This window comes from Pseudophryne corroboree, chromosome 1 (genome assembly GCF_028390025.1).
Source record: "Pseudophryne corroboree isolate aPseCor3 chromosome 1, aPseCor3.hap2, whole genome shotgun sequence".
NCBI classification, from domain to species: Eukaryota; Metazoa; Chordata; class Amphibia; order Anura; family Myobatrachidae; genus Pseudophryne; species Pseudophryne corroboree.
In genome coordinates this window covers 483,123,938-483,143,783 of record NC_086444.1, presented here as the reverse complement: position 1 = coordinate 483,143,783, position 19,846 = coordinate 483,123,938, and the positions used below count along the sequence as shown (strand labels likewise).

The window sequence follows — 19,846 nt, the reverse complement described above, 5'->3', positions numbered from 1 at the left end:
CACTGTCCTCCTACTACATACTGCACACAACTAAAATGCAGCACAGGTATGGATGGATAGTATACTCTACGACAAAGAGGTAGAGCAGTGGACTACTGTACCGTACTGCTATATATATACTAGTGGTCAGCAAAATTCTGCACTGTCCTCCTACTATATACTGTGCGCAACTAAAATGCAGCACAGGTATGGATGGATAGTATACTTGACGACACAGAGGTAGAGCAGTGGACTACTGTACCGTACTGCTATATATACTGGTGGTCAGCAAAATTCTGCACTGTCCTCCTACTATATACTGCGCACAACTAAAATGCAGCACAGGTATGGATGGATAGTATACTTGACGACACAGAGGTAGAGCAGTGGACTACTGTACCGTACTGCTATATATATACTGGTGGTCAGCAAAATTCTGCACTGTCCTCCTACTATATACTGCGCACAACTACAATGCAGCACAGGTATGGATGGATAGTATACTTGACGACACAGAGGTAGAGCAATGGACTACTGTACTGTACTGCTATATATATACTGGTGGTCAGCAAAATTCTGCACTGTCCTCCTACTATATACTGCGCACAACTAAAATGCAGCACAGGTATGGATGGATAGTATACTTGACGACACAGAGGTAGAGCAGTGGACTACTGTACCGTACTGCTATATATATACTGGTGGTCAGCAAAATTCTGCACTGTCCTCCTACTATATACTGCGCACAACTAAAATACAGCACAGGTATGGATGGATAGTATACTTGACGACACAGAGGTAGAGCAATGGACTACTGTACCGTACTGCTATATATATACTGGTGGTCAGCAAAATTCTGCACTGTCCTCCTACTATATACTGCGCACAACTAAAATGCAGCACAGGTATGGATGCATAGTATACTTGACGACACAGAGGTAGAGCAATGGACTACTGTACCGTACTGCTATATATATACTGGTGGTCACAGCAAAATTCTGCACTGTCCTCCTACTATATACTACAATGTAGCACAGATATGGAGCGGTTTTCAGGCAGAGAACGTAGATATTTTCAGCACACTGAGCACAGATATTTGCAAGCACACTGAGCACAGATATTTGCAAGCACACTGAGCACAGATATTTGCAGCACACTGAGCAGATATTTGCAGCACACTGAACACAGAAACTGAGAGAACGCAGCCACGTCCTCCCGCTATCATCTCCAAAGCACGAGTGAAAATGGCGTCAACGCGCGGCTCCTTATATAGAATACGAATCTCGCGAGAATCCGACAGCGGGATGATGACGTTCGGCGCGCTCGGGTTAACCGAGCAAGGCGGGAAGATCCAAGTCTGCCTCTGAACCATGTAAAATGGGTGAAGTTTGGGGGGGTTCGGTTCCCAAGGAACCGAACCCGCTCATCACTAATTTAAGTACAGATAAGTCTGCCCTAGTTTGGATCTTGTGATACATAAATTCTGGTTCTATTTGTTTTCATAGAAGGTAAGGTTTGTATTGGATTAGTGGAGTTGTGGGAATGAACCATGTACAGTACTGAATAGAGTGTCACCTTTTGTTTTCAAGTAACCATCTTATAAGCTACGCAGCAGAAGGCAAATCAAGATACTCATGTGCTTTTAATATTATTTTTAACTGCAAAAAATATCTATTTCCCAATATCAGATATTAAGATAAAATCTATGTTTTAAATATTTAAATGTATTTTTGTATGATTTCAAGAACATATACAGCATTCAGGCAGGGCTTTTTGTACACAGGGCAACCTGAAGGTTTACGTACAAATACAATGTTTGTGGGCCTGCACATGTGCAGAACAGGTCTTGCTCGCAGCCCCTCCTTAGCTGCAGGATTATTAACAATCTTCAGTTTACACAGATTGACCAAGGTCTGCTAACATCACGAGTCGCGACCAATGGTTGTGAATCAGTGGCGGATCCAGAGGTGGGGATGCAGCACAGTCCAAAATTCTAATAGGGGAGTTACACCAACTGCCACTCCAATTGCTGCCAAACATTCCCAGCTGGGACTCACTGGCAGTTAGTGTGTGTCCCCTATCTGAATTGTGGACTGTGCATGTACAGTATATGGAACTTTTCATTGTTGCAGTTGTTCAAAGGTAGGCAATAGTCCGTCAGCAATAATGTTCAGCAATGTTTAACCCCTCTAGATGTCAAAACAATTGCATGTGATAAGTGAAGTACATGTAAACTAACTGGTAGTATCATGTGCACCCCACCAGACACAAAGGATTATGGGATCTAGTATGTACTAAACTATGGTTTATGTGCTGTAATTCTGATGATGTTATCTAGATATCACGTTCACCAGCACATTGTACATAGGGGTCTATGTACTAAGCCCTGGAGAGAGATTAAGTGGACGGAGATAAAGTACCAGCCAATCAGCTCCTAACTTTCATGTTACAAGATGGGTTTGAAAAATTACAGTTAGGAGCTGGTTGGTTGATACTTTATCTCCAGCCACTTTATCTCTCTCCAGGGCTTAGTATATACACCCCTATGTACTATACATTGTGCCGGTGAATGTGATATCTAGATAACATCATGAGAATTAGAGCATGTACACTCTTAAAGATTGTTTAAAAAGATAGTTATCAGATAGGACTTTTATCCCTTTTTTCCATTTGCGCAAATTACCAACACTATCATTGGGTGATTGCTTGCCTCCCAATAAACAAGGCTTTGGATTTTCATCCAAAACGCCATTTCATGATCTGATATTATTTATTTAATGCATTTTTTTTACTATGTGGTAATATCATCAGTTCCCAGTTGATAATAGATATTTTGATAGCAAACTAGTAGTTAGACATGTTTACTGGAAGACCTCCATCACCCTGCTTCTTATGACAAAGGCGACATGATATCATTAACCATAATAACTATAAAAATAATAGTCCAATGCTTTAGTCATCTACTGAGCATCATGCCATGATTTTGTTATCTACAATACATTATTATGGTAAACCTAATGTTTAATTCAAAGAAGTGGTTGAACCTATTATAACTTGAGGGCACAATGCACCAATGAAGATAGAGAATATTAGCAGTCTTAATACATGTGTTGTTATTTATTCATTAGTTCTGTGGTCAGTCAATTGCCCCAAAGTTGCTCTGTGCTGCTTGGCTGGTTTAAGAAACGCTTATGAGAATATCATAATGACTCCTAAAACCACAAAATAGACATCATAATGAAAACATAATTGTCAAGGTGCTGGCTATTATTTTATGGGCATCCTCGTTCATTTCTGGACATTTTATAGATGTGGTTTTATCTGTAACACGGAGATATAACCATGTGGGTTTTTTGGTGAATTCATCTGTCACCATAATGTATTAAAGTGAGTTAAGCTTTATTGAACAGATAATGTAGATATAACAGGAAGCCGTATCAATAAATATAAGACTGATGGATAGACAAGGTTATGTATATTGAGTGTGTTAGGCTTTTAGCCACATTAACGTACTGTTAATGTCGTCTTACATGTCATATTGTAAAAAAAAAAGTTTAAATTGCAATACTGATGACTATACGTTTAAAAAGAAACCATCATTATTTATCTGGAAACCACTATAAAATAAATACAATTATTTCTTTGTGGATTTACTTATTCCTTTAATAGAAGCGAAATACTATGTATTTTTATTTAATATCTGAAAGGTACTTTTAATAATAAATACAATGGGAACTTGAAAAAAAGAGAGCACATGAGGAAGGATTAGGGCAAGGCAAAGAAAAAAAGGAAAACTAAAAAAAAAAGTAGAAAAACAAAATTGTGAATGGGTTAAATGCCAACAAAGCATAATGTGTCAGGAAGTACATAGCTCTGATCTAAGCTTAAACAATAAATACAATCTTGTTTATCTGAATAAGTTATTTTTTAGCGGAGCCAGTAGTATATTCATTTACAATGTATACAACATACGTCACTCTTTGGAAAGTCTCTAGCTTCCAAGAGTATCAGATGTATGGTCTGTGTCTGGTTCCTCCTCAGTTCCATTTTTTCTATGACATCAATGCAACATAACAAAAAGCAGGTTCTGAGGTAATGCATTGCTAAGTGACATATTTTATGTGCATCAACGTGTATATTTTTTAAGTAACTATGGCTGGGTTCACAGTGTGTCTGTTATGATTTATTCCCGAATTTCTTGCTTTAGAATTGATTAGACACATTTCTGATAAAATACTGTATAAAATTCCATGTTTTATGGCCAATATTACTTTCTATAATTAATCTGCTGCAGATGGAGCTTGTTTTGTAGCTCACTGTAGTTTGATGTGGTTCTCGAGCTATTGGCTTGCATCGGAATTATCTATATATAAAAAAAAAAATAATCTACTGCTTAGCAAGTATAGTCTTATTCAGCACAACGTGGAAAAGTGTTTGTTTGGCATTTATTATGCTACTTATGTAGTATCATATATTATGGCGAGACATGTCTATGCTGCAGGAAGTAACCGCTGCTGTTTTTGGACTGGGTCCACCATCATTATAAAGCATACATTAAATATATGAAGCTGAGAGAATTTTCAGCTTTATTTTAAGTACTTGTAGGAATTGCCTTTCTGTCGTCTTCTACAAATTAACTAGTTAACTAATTAAATATATCTTTGAATAATAGACCATATAAGAGTATAGGGCAGGGGTGGACAATAAGAGGCCCTCCAGTTACTGTGGTACTGTACATCCCACCATATCCTGCCACAATTTTGCTATCATGGCCAATTATTTGCTCCATTTCTTTCATTATTGACCATGGAAGTCACTACAATTAAAGTACCAAGTAGTAGAGCAGTTATTACCTGTTTTCAATCAACAAAAAAACTTCTATGTGTCATAAATAGAGATGTGCAATTTGGTTCTTTAGAAATCTGAACCTACCCAAATTTTGTGGGTCCGAACCAAAACTCCAGAGGAGATCCGAACTGAAACAAATTCTGGTTTAGAATTTGGATTTTAAATCTGCATTTTGGGTTTTGGAATGCAAAACTGATATGATTTTATCTGCATCCATATTCATGAACTCCAGAACCCAATATTTGTGTTTCAAATCATAATTCCAAACCAATACACTTGAGGGTGGTTTTGCAAAACCAAAACACGCGCACATCTCTACTTCTAAAGATAGAAAGGCAAAGCGATTCAAAGTTGTGAGCCACCAAATAAGGATATACTGTATGAGGGGTTATTAGGGGTGAGCAACCTTACCATAGGAACAGTAAATACAGAGGGTTCATGTTACCATGTATATGGGTTTTATGATTATCGTGCCCATTTGCACTGCAGCTTTCTTGTTACACTTACTGTATCATCTGCCCCATTCAATCCATTGTACAGAAAAATATTGTATATATAAGTGACAACAGCACAAAAAGCTGGGTGTGGAGTTAAGTGAAATCACAAGCACACATTTTTTACCTATCCATCTAGACACAGAAACTAGCAACACTCTCAGAAGTCTTCCACACTTATTACTAGTGGGTGTGATGGTATGGCTGTGCACACAACTGGGTTTTCATTTTCTGTCACTCGACCCTGTTTTTAGAATCACTCCATATCTCCAACAGGGTTACTCTACACCACAGGTTCTCAAACTCGGTCCTCAGGACCCCACACAGTGCATGTTTTGCAGGTCTCCTCACAGAATCACAAGTGAAATAATTAGCTCCACCTGTGGACCTTTTATAATGTGTCAGTGAGTAATTAATTCACCTGTGCACTTGCTGGTTACCTGCAAAACATGCACTGTGTGGGGTCCTGAGGACCGAGTTTGAGAACCACTGCTCTACACGATCCTACCACCTCTGTATTATTTCTATTTATTATTTACAAATTCCAATTATTCAATCTTATTTCAGCACATGATTTAGTGTTTATAAATTAATTAGTCCATCACCGTGTTTGCACGCAGCTGCTGAGATCTGTTAGGCTTCCAGTGGCCGTCTCTATACATTTACAGGCGGATGTGTCATTAGCATATTTTCGCACAGTAGCTGCGATTGCATTAGTGACAACATTGGAGAGGCTCTTAGTACTGAGTGAATACACACACACACAGGGCCAGATGTACTAAGCCTTGAAAATGTATAAATTGCACAGTGATACCAATCCCAGCCTATAGCATGGCAGTTAGGAACTGATTGGCTGATCACTTTTCAAGGCTACTGGCGGTTGCCCATCTGCGAGTTTATGCAAATGCCGCTACATGCTTCTTGCAAATGTGCACGGCCTGAGGCACCCATCTTTAATGTGTATGTGCACACTTTATTACCAATTGATACTTCCTTAAATGTCAGCTGCACCATAAAAATTTGCACCAGCCTTATGGCAGGTGCAGTTTCTCTGATCACGGCCTACTATGGTTGTGTCTGTGAATGCAGCCATTTTCATTGCCACACCAGCGACACTTCCATAACACGCCCTGAACAGCACATGCACTAGTGGCCACCACCCAGGAACACCTATCAATTTTCCACCACATTTCTGATACCATCTGACTTGAACAATACAGCAGCGCGTATGGTGTGACGCATGCACTGTGGGGATTTTCACACATGCACAGTTGCAAATAATTGCTCAACTTTGTGAACATTGACATTGAGTGTGGCTCTGAATCACATATGATAGCATTTTTATATTATTATTATTATTATCCTCATCATCATCATCATCATCTAACAGATCTTGCCCAAAGGGATATATCTGTTACAGTCATTCAGGGTATTACTGTTATTGTGGTTTGAGAAATGTAAAAAACGTCCCACACTACAAAGTTAACTACAGGGGGGAAATTTACAAAGGCCGACTTTGGTCAATTTGCCGGGGGGTTTTTGCGAAAAAGTCATGATTTTGTGAATAGGAAATGTACTAAGAATTAATTTGCATGAAAGTCATAATGAGACTTCACATGCGACTTTGCATTCCAAATAGCAATATCACCATCGGTACAAAACATTGGCCCTCATTCCGAGTTGAACGCTCGCTAGCTGCTTTTAGCAGCAGTGCAAACGCTAAGCCGCCGCCCCCTGGGAGTGTATCTAAGCTTAGCAGAAGTGCGATCGAAAGGTTAGCAGAACAGTGCAGAATTTTTTTCATGCAGTTTCAGAGTGGCTTCAGACCTACTCCTTCCTTGCGATCACTTCAGTCTGTTTAGTTCCTGCTTTGACGTCACAAACACGCCCTGCGTTCGGCCAGCCACTCCCCCGTTTCCCCAGGCACACCTGCGTTTTATCCTGACACGCCTGTGTTTTTTAGCACACTCCCGGAAAACGGTCAGTTACTTCCCTGAAATGCCCTTTTCCTGTCAATCACTTACCGATCAACAGTCGCTCGACCTTGTGTAAAAATGCATAGTTTTGTGTGAAAGTACTTTGCGCGTGTGCACTGCGGCCCGTACGCATGCGCAGAAATGCAGATTTTTAGCTTGATCGCTACGCTGCGAACAACGGCAGCTATGGATCAACTCGAAATGAGGGCCATTGGGGCTAATTCAGACCTGCGTTTTCGCACAGCGGGCGATCAGGCACAAACTGCACAGGAGCGTCACACGGGTACAAAGCGGTTTGTGCGATGGATTCGTTCGCACAAGCGATCGCAAGGAAAGTGACAGGAAGAGGGCGTTTGTGGGTGTCAACTGACCGTTTTCAGTGAGTGTCTCGAAAAATGCAGGCATGTCCATGCATTTGCAGGGAGGGTTCCTGACATCAATTCCGGTCCCAGACAGGCTGATGTGATCGCAGCGGCTGAGTACGTCCTGGGCTGCGCAGAGACTGCACAAAATAAGTTTGTACAGCTCTGCTACACATGCGATTACACACTTTCACAGCTAAAATACACTCCCCCTGTAGGCGGCGACTATCTGATCGCAGGGCTTCAAAAATCGCTTGCTAGTGATCAGGTCATAATTAGATCCATTGTCAAAAAAACATTTGTATCAGTGGAAATCGCACATTTACTAACAATCATCTTTGAAAATGCGCACAAATTCACACCAAAATTGCATCAAATTCGCACCTCGGTGAACAAAATCAATGCGCTGTTTTGTTTTTTTGAGTGTCTTGACATGTGAAATCCATTTTTTCCCTAAGTTTCATCAAAAGCCCCACCAAAATTGCACAAACATCGCACCTTAAAGCACCACTCTCAAAAAGCAACACGTGAAAACCATTTTAATTATGGGTAAACCAATCAGAATGCTAATAAAAGCCAACCAAGTTACCTGCAGCACTCACTTTCTGCCCTCAACCATGGCAAAGGCAGGTTTTGTAGTAGCCTGGATGCAGAGATTTCATGTGGGCTGCTCCAGCTGACAAAAAGGGCACAGGCAGGGCCGTAACCACATGTGTGAAGAGTGTGCATTGCACACAGCGCACTGGTGATGGGAGCGCAACATGAGCCGTGCCGCCATGTTCCATCGTGGCATTGCTGGCGAGTCCCACACTGCACTGCCGTGCAGGAGAAGTGTTCTGCTGCAGGCGGGGACACAGACATCTGCAAGGTCAGCCGGTATCCGGGATACTGGAGGAAGAGGCAGCCAGCAGCATCTCCATAGCAGTGGTGGGTGAGCAATGACACTGCTGACAGCTGGGGGGGGCGGAGTCTGGAGGGGGTGCTCACACAGACAGTGCACCTTGCTCTCTCTCTCTCTCATGCATACACTACACCTTGCTCACACACACACACACACACACTCACACTTAAAATGTCTATCATAGACTGTTCTTCATTCATGCGCATACACCAACATCCATAAAAGAAATAACTGACACTGACACCAGAATAATGTTTGCCAATAAAATTGTCAGCTTTTATTAAACAAATGGTATGGTGGCAAGGAGGGACGGCCTATTTAAATAAAGTCCCTATTTATTCTAACCTTTTAAACCTTTTAACTGTGGCTGACCAAAACACAAGGGCCCAACTTCAGCCCGGCCTCCATCGCATAACAAGGGGGCTTTAAGGGCCCAATTTCAGCCCAGCCCCCATCACATCACAAGGGGAGGCTTTAAAGGGCCCAATTTCAGCCCAGCCCCCCACACATCACAAGGGGCCATAATGGGCCATTTTGCCACCCCTTGTGATACTTGCTCTTTATCGGGAATACCGTGGCCAACTCTCCACTCAAGGTATTCCCCAACTCCCAACCAAAAGGTGCTCAGGTGTGTACCAACTCCACCGGAGACCGAAGCCCACCTTGTCCGATGGAACTCCGGCCCGGTAATGTATCAAACTTCCCCGCCTTCACATCTCCTGAGCACCTATAAAACTCTTTAAATTACAGCCACATTTTCAGGCCGTCCCAACCCGCCACAGTTTCAACGAAACCCCCGCCACCAAACCTCAACCTTAAAACTCTTCTTACTACTCCTAAACTCCTCCTACCTATCAATAAAATTCCTGACTAAAAACAGCGAACAACAGATCCTCCATAAAAATTTCCATACCCATCAAATTCAGATGGACACCATTGTCCATGTAAAGATGAGGGTCAGAAAATAAAATTGAGGGATGTGGGACCACAAACCCCCAATTTTCACTAACAGCCCTGCCCACCACAGAATTGATCCAGCACCGGACCAACTCTATGGTATCCGGTCTGTCTGCATCTCTCCAAACCAAACGTGGGATAATATCCGACCATCCCACACTCAGAAAACACAACCTGTTCTGCAAGCTAAGTCCCTAACTATAGTTTTGTGAAGATCTTGACCAGTCCTTCTGGTCAAATCATTTCCAGCAGCATGGAACACCACCCTCAGCGGGTATCCCGACCTCTCCGACTGTTGCCAAAATAGGGGCATGACTTGCTCCCAGCGAAGTCCCCTCACACCGATCCATCTGATAAGATTAGCTTCAGGTGACTGAAGGCACTCCAAACCAGACCTTTCACCATAGTAAACGTATGAGTGCCCAATTATCCATATCGGACACTCGTCCAAGCGCAAATCTGAAAGTACAAAAACCCATTCACAGAACCTTATCATACAAAAAAATCCTAACACAAAATTCTTGAAACAACATTACCCAAAAACATCCCATTATAAACTTACTAAAATAGTTTTTTTTTTTTTTTTTTAAACTAGTTTAATTTGGCCTCTAAGGTGAGAATTTTTTGAAGCGGGGATGAAAAGGGGGGTGGTTATGAGGGATCAGACTTGACGAGAGGCGAAACACCTGCCAAGCGGGTATGAACCCCAAGGCTTAAGGCACTTGACAGGATAAAAAATTCCTCAAGACCCCCAAATATGGCGAATGGCTGAAACCTAAAGTCTGATTTTTAATCCAACAGGTCAAAACCTGATATATTTCCGAAATACATCAGACTTCCACCTCCCCAGAGCTCTAATTTGCCCGCTGGAACAGCCTTCAGCGGCTGCTGTTGTCGCCGCACCTATACGAAATTAATGGGTACCGTATCTCTATACCGGCAAACCCATCATGCAAATACAACGTTCCAGCACTCATCTAAATTGAAATTGAGTAACCGGCATACCATCCATATGCTGCAACCATGGACCTGGCATATCAGTCCTTGTTCTCAAATAAACCCTTGCCAAGGACACTGGACAAATCTCCTTGTCGTCCACACATCTCAAAACAACCCAACAACCTTTACCTAATTGGTCCGTTTTGGAACGTTGTACTTTCCACTATAAGCCTCCATCTTCCAGTGACACGGGTTCACGAAGCATAGGTGACATTGCTGTTTTCAAAGCTGACACCAGTTCACTGACTCTAAAGGCCCCGAAAAAGGCCATGGCGAAACACAATTTAAATAAGAGTGGTTCGTAATCAGATGCACAGACCTCATGCAACACGACCGCCATGCGCCGCAATATTGAAATGGTTATTGGCCTTCATGCATCTTGTACAGGGGGCATTATTCGAGCCCACCCTTTAAGAATCCTTGCTAAAAAGAAAGATTTAGTAAAATCATGCCGGCCTTCAAGTCTCAAGAAATAAGAAAGAGCAGACAGTAAACGTGTTACAAACCCTCTTGACCTGCCTGCTCTAAAACATTCCCAAACGTAATTCAATAACATTGCATAATCAGTCTTACCTTGGTCCTGATGTAAACGGACATATCTCTCCCACTTTCCCATAGCATTTCTGTACCCTCGGAGGGTGGAAGGAGCCAAGGATCGTAGAGCTAAGCCCTCCAATCCGGGCGTATCACCTGCCAGGAATAAGATGGGCAAGGGTCACCAGATACATTCACATCCGGAGCTAGCACCCTAAACCTGCGCCACTCGAAATGCGAAAGCGCATCTGCCACACCGTTTTCAATGCCTGGAACATGCCTAGCGCGAAAACTTATATTTGATTGAAGGCAGCGCAAAACAATCTGACCCAACAATCGCAGCACGGGAAGGCCGGAAGCTTTCTGACTATTAATCGCATGAACCACACCCAAATTGTCACACCATAAAACTACTGACAGATTGGTCAAGACCTCATGCCATAACTCCAGAGCAACCATTATAGGGAATGTAATAGTAACATATTACTAGTGAGTCCCTCATCAAACCAGGTTTTAGTCCATGGGGAAGCACACCACCTACCCTCCAGGTATGCTCCAAAACCCGTAGAACCTGCCGCATCTGTGAATAATTGCAACTCTACATTGGATATGGGTATGGACTTCCAAATGAGAACACCATTAAAGGTAGCCAAAAACTCCTCCCAAATGTGAAGATCCCTACGAATTTCTTTGGATAATCTTATAAAATGACTAGGTTTTTTAACACCCGCTGTAGCTCTCTCCAACTTCCTGCTGAAGACCTTACCCATAGGTATAACTCGGCAAGCAAAATTGAGAGACCCCAATAATGATTGAGCTTGTCTCAACATCAACTTGCCATTTGCCAATGCCACAATTATCTCTCCTTTTAATTAATCTATTTTTTCCATGGGTAAACGACAGCAACCTTCCATAGTATCAATTTCGATTCCCAAAAAAGTCAACACCGATGTAGGACCTACCGCCTTCTCCTCAGCTACTGGGACCCCAAATTTCTTCAACAATGACAAGGCATTTGATAAAATATTGCCACACATGTCAGACCCGGCTGGACCCATGAACAAAAAATCGTCTAAATAATGAACAATTTCCGGACTGACCTGAATTTTCAGAAATGCACCAATGCAAAAAACTGCTAAATTTTTCAAAATATGAACAAGATATAGAGCAACCCATTGGAAGACATCTATCAACATAAAAACCGTCATTCAGGCGGAAACCTAAATAACGAAAAAATTCCGGATCAATGGGCAAGAGCCAAAAAGCCGACTCTATATCAATTTTACTCATCAACGCCCCTCTACCGAATGATCTCACCTTATCCAACGCATCCTCAAAGGACTGATAAATAACCATGGACAAATGTTCAGGAATTGCATCATTAACTGAAGACCCTTTTGGATCTGATAAGTGCTGAATTAATCTAAATTTACCTGGAGTCTTTTTTGGAGCAACCCCCACTGGGGACAAAATTAAATTAGACACTGGGGGAAAACTGAAAGGCCCTACCATCCTACCCAAAGCAACCATCGACTTTTTCTTTCAAAATTACTGGAAACTCCTGAGCTGAGCGTAAATTGCAAACCGAACCACAGTTTACTTGGCCTTTAATAGGCAACAGAAAACCCTTTGAAAAACCTAACCTTATCAACTCAGCGTCATCTCTATTTGGATAATAATCCAACCAATGCAATAATTTGTCCAATTTCACTGGAGTAGGAGCCCTACTTAGCTCCAGCAGCTGCCGGGACTCGTTGCTGCTGCTTGTGCAAACCCCATCTACCACCGGCAGTCTGCTGGCAGTTTTTAATGGGGTGGGATCCCTCAGAGCGGATACAAACATGCCGAAAACGACACCTGAACCCAGGGGCGGATTGGGAACAAAAAGTGGCCCTGGAAAAATTTGTACTAGTGGCCCCACATGGGCAGCACCAGAGGTGTAAGGTCTAGCCATGGGCCATGGCAGCAGCACCCTCCCCCCAAGACTTTCCAGACAGTGGGCATGTCCAGCATCAAGGGGGAAGTTAAAAAGAAATAAAATTAAATATTATGAGCACATTAATATGATACACCTTCAGAATTTAGGAAACTTCATAATTCGTTAGAAAGATATATTTTCTTGCTTATTACACCAACCGTATCCCAATCACTATTCACTCAATCTTATATGTCAGCCAAGCAGGCAGACAGAGTATACACTAGATCATCTGCAATCACAGGCTAAGTGGCAAAGTAATTTTCATATATACAAATTATTTTGCATCATATTCATTATGTCTATAAAAAGCACCACATGTCCACAAACAAAACAGGCCCCACGGGTGCGTCGGCCCACCGGCGATCTTCCCTGTAAACCCTATGGCCAATCCGCCTCTGCCTGAACCCTAGGGTACATTGACTATTATTAAAGGCATAACATTTGCCTGATCGATTCTTACCCACCATCCATCTGTTACTGGTATTGCCTCGCTTCTCAGCCAGACCCTCTGAACCACTTTTTGGAGGTTGAGTAACATCTACAAAAATCTCAACATCTTTTTTACCAAAATCTATGATTTCCTTGCCATTCTGTTTTCTACGAAACTCCACATCATAGGACCTCCATGCTGTTCCGCGCCCAGATCTGGCCAATTCATGTGCTCCTGAGGTCTAGATTCCAAATAACAAACCGCAAAGATAAGCATGCCCTTTTGCCAATTAGAGTAAGACTTATAAGCCTCCTCACCTATACCTGAATTCTTTCTGGCCGCCTCTAATGCTTTTTTCGCTTTACTGGTTAAAGCGAACATATTCACAAATTTGCCCTGTAGAGTATGCTCCCTAATTATGGGCCGTACCCCTCTTAAAACAGCAGTATTAGCACATTGCAAAGAATCCTCGGGACCCTCCTCCGAGGACATGCTAGAGCTACTGTGTCTGCGCCTTCTTTTATGTCTTCCTTTGCAACCACTGCACCTGCTGTCAACTGAAGATGAGGACTCAGAGGAAGTAGTGGATGAACCCCTGTCACTTCTGCGCCTATGCTTACGTTTTTGTGAAGCTTTTTTCTTGCATGATTTTTCTTTAACTGCGCCCATATTGCCTGAGCTGACCACTGCATCATTTTGATGCGCTGCAGGGTTCACATCCGACTCACCGTAAAGACCTCCCTCGTCCAGGGCAGACTCTACCACAGCCGCCGATTCCCCAGAATCCTCCTGAAATTCAGGGTCTGCCAAGGACTCTGCTGGAGAAATGAAAGGAGAAACATCCACCAGACACTCATTAGGATTCATATTGCCCCTATTCCTTCCACCAGTTCTGGCCCGTGAAACAGCGGCTGCTAATTCACTTATCAAACCGGAGTAATTCTGCTCACCCAAAAAATTCCCTTCAGTATGATTAGCAGTCAGCACCGGGACCAGTGGTGATATAACTGAAGTGCGTATAGATGCTACCTCAGACGAGTTCCATCCAGCGCCATTACGTCCAAAACGCACAGCATCAGCGTATGACCTCCCCGTCACTGTGCCCCTCATACTATGTACCTCAGGCACCCCTTTTTTACCCCTAATATTCACAGTGGTGGGCCTTCCTTGCTGCCTTTCAGCATTTCTCATGCCTGAGGTGCCTGCGCGCTGGCCCGCTACAACCGTGTCTGCCCCGGTATCTATTGATCTAACCGGACCCCTGTTAATTCCTCTGTTAGGTGCTCCCTCTCCTTGCACCAACAATTGTTCCCTTGTTCCTCTTTCATTTTGCTCACCTCTAGAAAGAACAGTGCTGTGACGACCACCTCTGGCAGCCACGGTCCCCCACGGGCCCACGGGGCGACCGTGGCGTACCTCTGGCCCATGCACTCCTGAGGTAACTCCCCGAGATGTTACCGTTCTCCTCAACACCCTGCTCCGCGACTCCACCATAGCACCAATGCTTCGCGACATTGTACTATCGGTAATTGGTTCCGTAGAATCAATTCCCACAGCACGAACCAACAGCTCATGACACAGACACGCTGCTGACCCGGCCTCTGCGTGACGCAGCTTCGCCCGCCAAAAGCCTCTCAGGCGGTCGAGCCCAACCCCTGGTGGCGGCATTACCCACATTATTTTTGGTTTGACCCTGTACTTGTACTGACAAATGCTGTCCCCTACCTGACACTAAAACAGCAGCGTCCCTGTCATCGCTTTCAATCAAACGGATAGGGGGACGCACAGCACGACTGGGCCTCGGCATGTTAGAAAGTAGAAAAGATAGATAAAGAAAGAGTCAAAGAACAAAAGGGGGTGAAAAGATTAAAGATTAGTAAAGATTGAAAAGAAATAAGAAGAAAAATACCACAAATTCACAAATATTACACAGTTCAGTACAAAACAAACGCAGAGCACTTCACTGTTCAATTTTCTCTGAGGAAATGAGGGAGAACCTAGTCAGTCCTCTCCTTATAAGGGCTAAGCCCCTCCCATCACCAGATTCCTCAGTCAACTCATAGGCCCACTGTTACCATGGACACCTCCACTTATCACAGCTGCTTCATTCAGCCTGCTATTCAGAATTTTATGTCACTACAGCAATATAAAATGTCCTCCGTTCTCTAAACGTTGCTCACACACACACACACACTACACCTTGCTCACACACACACTACACCTTGCTCTCTCTCACACACACTACACCTTGCTCACACAAACATACACTACACCTTGCTCTCACACACACTACACTTTACTCACACCCACACTCACACACACTCTCTCTCATTTTGTAGGGGCTCGGCCTGGCATAATGTATAAAGGGCTCTTCCTGTGCAATATAACGTGTATAAGGGCTTTTACTGTGCTGTGTAACCTGTATAAGGAGCTCTTACTGTGCAGTGTAACGTTTATAAGGGGCTCTTACCTTGCGATGTAACATGTTTAAGGGGCTCTTCCTGTGCAGTGTTACGTGTATAAGGGCTCTTACTGTGCGGTATGTAATGTGTATAGGGGAGTACTATTCAATGGCCATGCCCCTTCCCCGTGAAGCTATGCCCCTATATTTTTGTCACACTGTCCCTATTTTAGTTATGTCGGGGGGGGGGGGGGGGGGATGCAGCAATTCTTTTTCTGGCACAGGGCACCAAAATGTCTAGGAACGGCACTGGTCCCAGGATCAAGAAACAGAACAGAGGAACTAGCAGGTCTGAATGTGTTTGTGGATTTTGGGGCAGATGTATTAACCTGGAGATGGCATAAGGAAGTGATAAACCAGTGATATGTGCAAGATGATAAAGGCACCAGCCAATCAGATCCTAACTGCTAATTTACATATTGTAGCTGATTGGCTGGTGCCTTTATCACCTTGCACATATCACTGGTTTATCACTTCCTTATGCCTTCTCCAGGTTAATACATCTGCCCCTTTATGCTTTAAGACGACTTGTGGTGCGAATTGAGGAGTGATTAGCTTTGTGCTGTCATGTGACTTTTTAGACATTCTACTGTGAATAATATCATTTAAATGTGACTTATGAAGCGAGTTCCCATGCGAAATCTGCAAAATTTACACAAATCACACACGCCAAAAGCAACAACATACACCATTTAAAGACAAAGGTGCAAGTGAAAATGGTTGTTAGTAAATATGCGATTGTTGTTCTGGTGATTAAGGGCGATTAAGAGCGATTTGTAAATGATTCTTAGTAAATTTCGCCCCAGCAATATGTATTACTTGAAATTGCTGGTATAAATCAATCTTTCCATTGTACAGAATGTACAATGTACAAATTACTGTAGCACAGAAATTAAGATTCTTAAAACTTTGAACAGTGGAATTGCTACAGCTGCTACAATATGTCAGTGTTTTCATGTCCTGAATAGTCTAATCGCAACAGATGCTGTGTCCGACCTAAATGGTTCCAGAATCTCACAGGATTTATCCCATTAGTAGTTAATGGTTGTGTTTTACACTGCACATAAAAAACAGATTGCCATTACCTGATTGTGATCATGCTGACATGACAACAGGCATCAGGAAAAAGGTGTTGAACTGTAGATCACAGAATCTGCATGCTAGACCAGAGGGTTCGATATGATATACCGCTTGTCGGGATGCTGGCGGTCACATGATCAACACCGGCATTCCGACACTGAAGATCCCGACATCGGAGGGGTTAAGTATTTTTGCATCCCGCCCGATTCAGACCTGATCACTCTACCGCGAATTTGCAGAGGTTTGCAATCACATAGTCTGCGTATGCCGTGCGAAAAGCTCTGCAGATGCCAGTCAGCTGCAAATTCGGACGCAACTCACTCACCATCTAATGTTTTTTCCAGTCTGTGCAGTTTGTGCGTAGCCCAGGACATACTCCTACAGTGCGATAGCAACAAGCTATTCAGGGCCGGAGCTGACGTCACACACCCTCCCTGAAAGCGCTTGGGAATGCCTGCGTCTTTTCCGACACTCCCAGAAAACAGCCAATTATTACCCCCAAATATCCGCTTCTTGTCAATCAACTTGCGTATACCTAGCAATCAAAAAAGACGCTGGATTCTTTCGCAGTTTGGCCACGCACATACGCCTTATAAACCCTGCGCAGTCCATTGATAATCGGCGCCCTGCGAAAATGCGCAAAAGTGATCAGGTCTGAATCGGGCCCATAGTTATGTGTGTCGTTGTTATCTCTGTGGGAGCATAAATGACACTGTAACTTCTATGTAATATTGCTTAACGTTTATGTTATATTTTTATGTAATAGTCATATATTGTATTTCTTTTTAGGTTGGAGGTCACACTATGTTACCGATACGTTGGATGCCTCCTGAGAGTATCATGTATAGAAAATTTACAACAGAAAGTGATGTATGGAGCCTAGGAGTTGTGCTATGGGAAATTTTCACCTATGGAAAGCAACCGTGGTACCAGCTATCAAATAATGAGGTTTGTGCATATTAAACCTTTATCACTACACATCATTAACAAATAACATGTTATGAAATGTACAGATAAAACAGGCCTGTACTGTACTATTGCTCTGTTGAATATTGTTTTAGGATACAATCAGCAGGATGTATCACGCATAAAATTTTTTATTAACGCCGTACGCATGTAGATTTGTGAATATGAATGCAAAGGATTCCCAAAGCCATCCTGGTTTTACCTTATAAATTATTTCCTCTTTAAAACATTGGGCAGACTTGCCGGAATCAAAAAGAAACTACCTAAGTAATCGGCCCGGCGCAAGTAAATGAGATGCTTGACCTTTGAGCAGCTGTTTGAAGGGATAGTTAGTCACTGGAAAGATCAATACAAAGAAATGAGTATACAGCGCAAAAACTGGATATGGAATACTATGTGTATTTTATTACATAAAAATTAGCTGCAGCAAATGAACAACTATTATTAAAAATAAAAAGAATATTGGATTAAGATTGCAACATTAGGGCAAACACAGCAATTTCTTTGGTAGATTACCATATAAGGGAGCCGGGCATATTCATATACAGTAAGTCCATGGAAGGATGCCACAGTCCTGGGGATAGATTCAATACTACCAAGTCATAGTCCACATGAAGTTTAGGAACAGACCTTTGAATGCTTGGTTCCGGACAGAGCTTAGTCCTATTGAAAGCTAGGTCTTGTGCACCTTTGTGGATGACTGGAGATTCCCCATTTGTGTAAACTGATGGACTTCTAGGCGTATTCCAGGTGTGGATAGAAAATCACTGGTGTCCGGCTCCTCTTTACCAACGCGTTTCGCTGTACCAACAGCTTTGTCAAGGCTCCCTTATATGGTAATCTACCAAAGAAATTGCTGTGCTTGCCCTAATGTTGCAATCTTAATCCAATATTCTTTTTATTTTTAATAATAGTTGTTCATTTGCTGCAACTAATTTTTATGTAATAAAATACACATAGTATTCCATATCCAGTTTTTAGCGCTGTATACTCATTTCTTAGACTTGCCGGAATCACTTTGATTCCTGCAACTCACAGGTTATTACATTTCCACTATAGTTTCTTTCACCTAAAGCAGGCATGTCCAAACTGCGGCCCTCCAGCTGTTAAGAAACTACACATCCCAGCATGCCCTGACACAGCTCTAGCATTCTCTGACAGCAAAACTGGGTCAGGGCATGCTGGGATATGTAGTTTCACAATAGCTGGAGGGCTGCAGTTTGGACATGCCTGACCTAAAGTATCGCTACTGCACAAGTTTGTATATGCAGTCCCGCTATATATGCCGCATACGGAATCACACTGATGTCTGCATCTCACAGGCTGTTACATTTTCCCCACATGAGTTGAAAATGGAAATACGTCATTGGTGAAGTTAGAAGCGTGAAGCCCAGTTTAAACAGAGATTTGGTTTAAGGATGGAACTGTTTGACTGCAGAGGTCCATATCAGCAGGGGCACATCAAGAGAGGAGGAGGCCCACATGCAGTCTCTGTCTAGGTCCCCTCCTCTCTAGCCGGCAGAGCAATAAACGCTGAGCACTATGGTCACTACGCCCACTACACCCATTCTAGATACGCCAGTGCATGGCAGGGTGGGGACATAGAGCTACAAATTACCTCATCACACCCCTTTGCAGTGGTTTGCCATGATTATTGGTAGTATATCATTGTGGGTAGGAGCCCAAATAATGTGAATCATAGAGAATCACATGTGTCGTTGACCACCACCCTACGCCCTCTCCCCTACCACACCTAAATTTCCTTCACCAAAGAGGTGGCAGAGTGGTGTTTCCTCTCCAGGGAACAGGAAGAACTTCTGTCAAATTTGAGAGTCTCCCCTAAATTCTGGAAGAGTGGGCAAGGGAGTGACTGATTTTAAA

General features: G+C 42.8%; 1 protein-coding gene and 1 long non-coding RNA gene across 7 annotated transcripts in view; one reads left to right on the top strand and one right to left on the bottom strand.

Annotated features, from left to right (window-relative positions):
- The window catches only part of LOC134894764 (uncharacterized), a 201,216-nt gene that overhangs the window by 32,049 nt on the left and 149,321 nt on the right, over positions 1–19,846 (bottom strand). Inside the window, exons 4-6 of one of the 4 annotated variants that reach the window (XR_010171826.1) lie at positions 14,187–14,276; positions 11,090–11,206; positions 8,820–9,976 (exon numbers count right to left, since the gene is read on the bottom strand). The exons of 2 other annotated variants lie outside the window; for them this stretch is intronic. This is a non-coding gene — a long non-coding RNA (uncharacterized LOC134894764). Of the gene's footprint in view, positions 1–3,716; positions 4,343–8,819; positions 9,977–11,089; positions 11,207–14,186; positions 14,277–19,846 lie in introns of those variants that run through there. One more of the 4 variants, XR_010171827.1, reaches the window with a different exon arrangement.
- Positions 1–19,846, top strand: part of NTRK2 (neurotrophic receptor tyrosine kinase 2) — a 424,378-nt gene that overhangs the window by 400,997 nt on the left and 3,535 nt on the right. For all 3 annotated transcript variants that reach the window (XM_063913787.1, XM_063913785.1, XM_063913786.1), the window contains one exon: positions 17,789–17,947. In XM_063913787.1, coding sequence (XP_063769857.1) covers positions 17,789–17,947 — 159 coding nt within the window. The remainder of the gene's footprint in view (positions 1–17,788; positions 17,948–19,846) is intronic.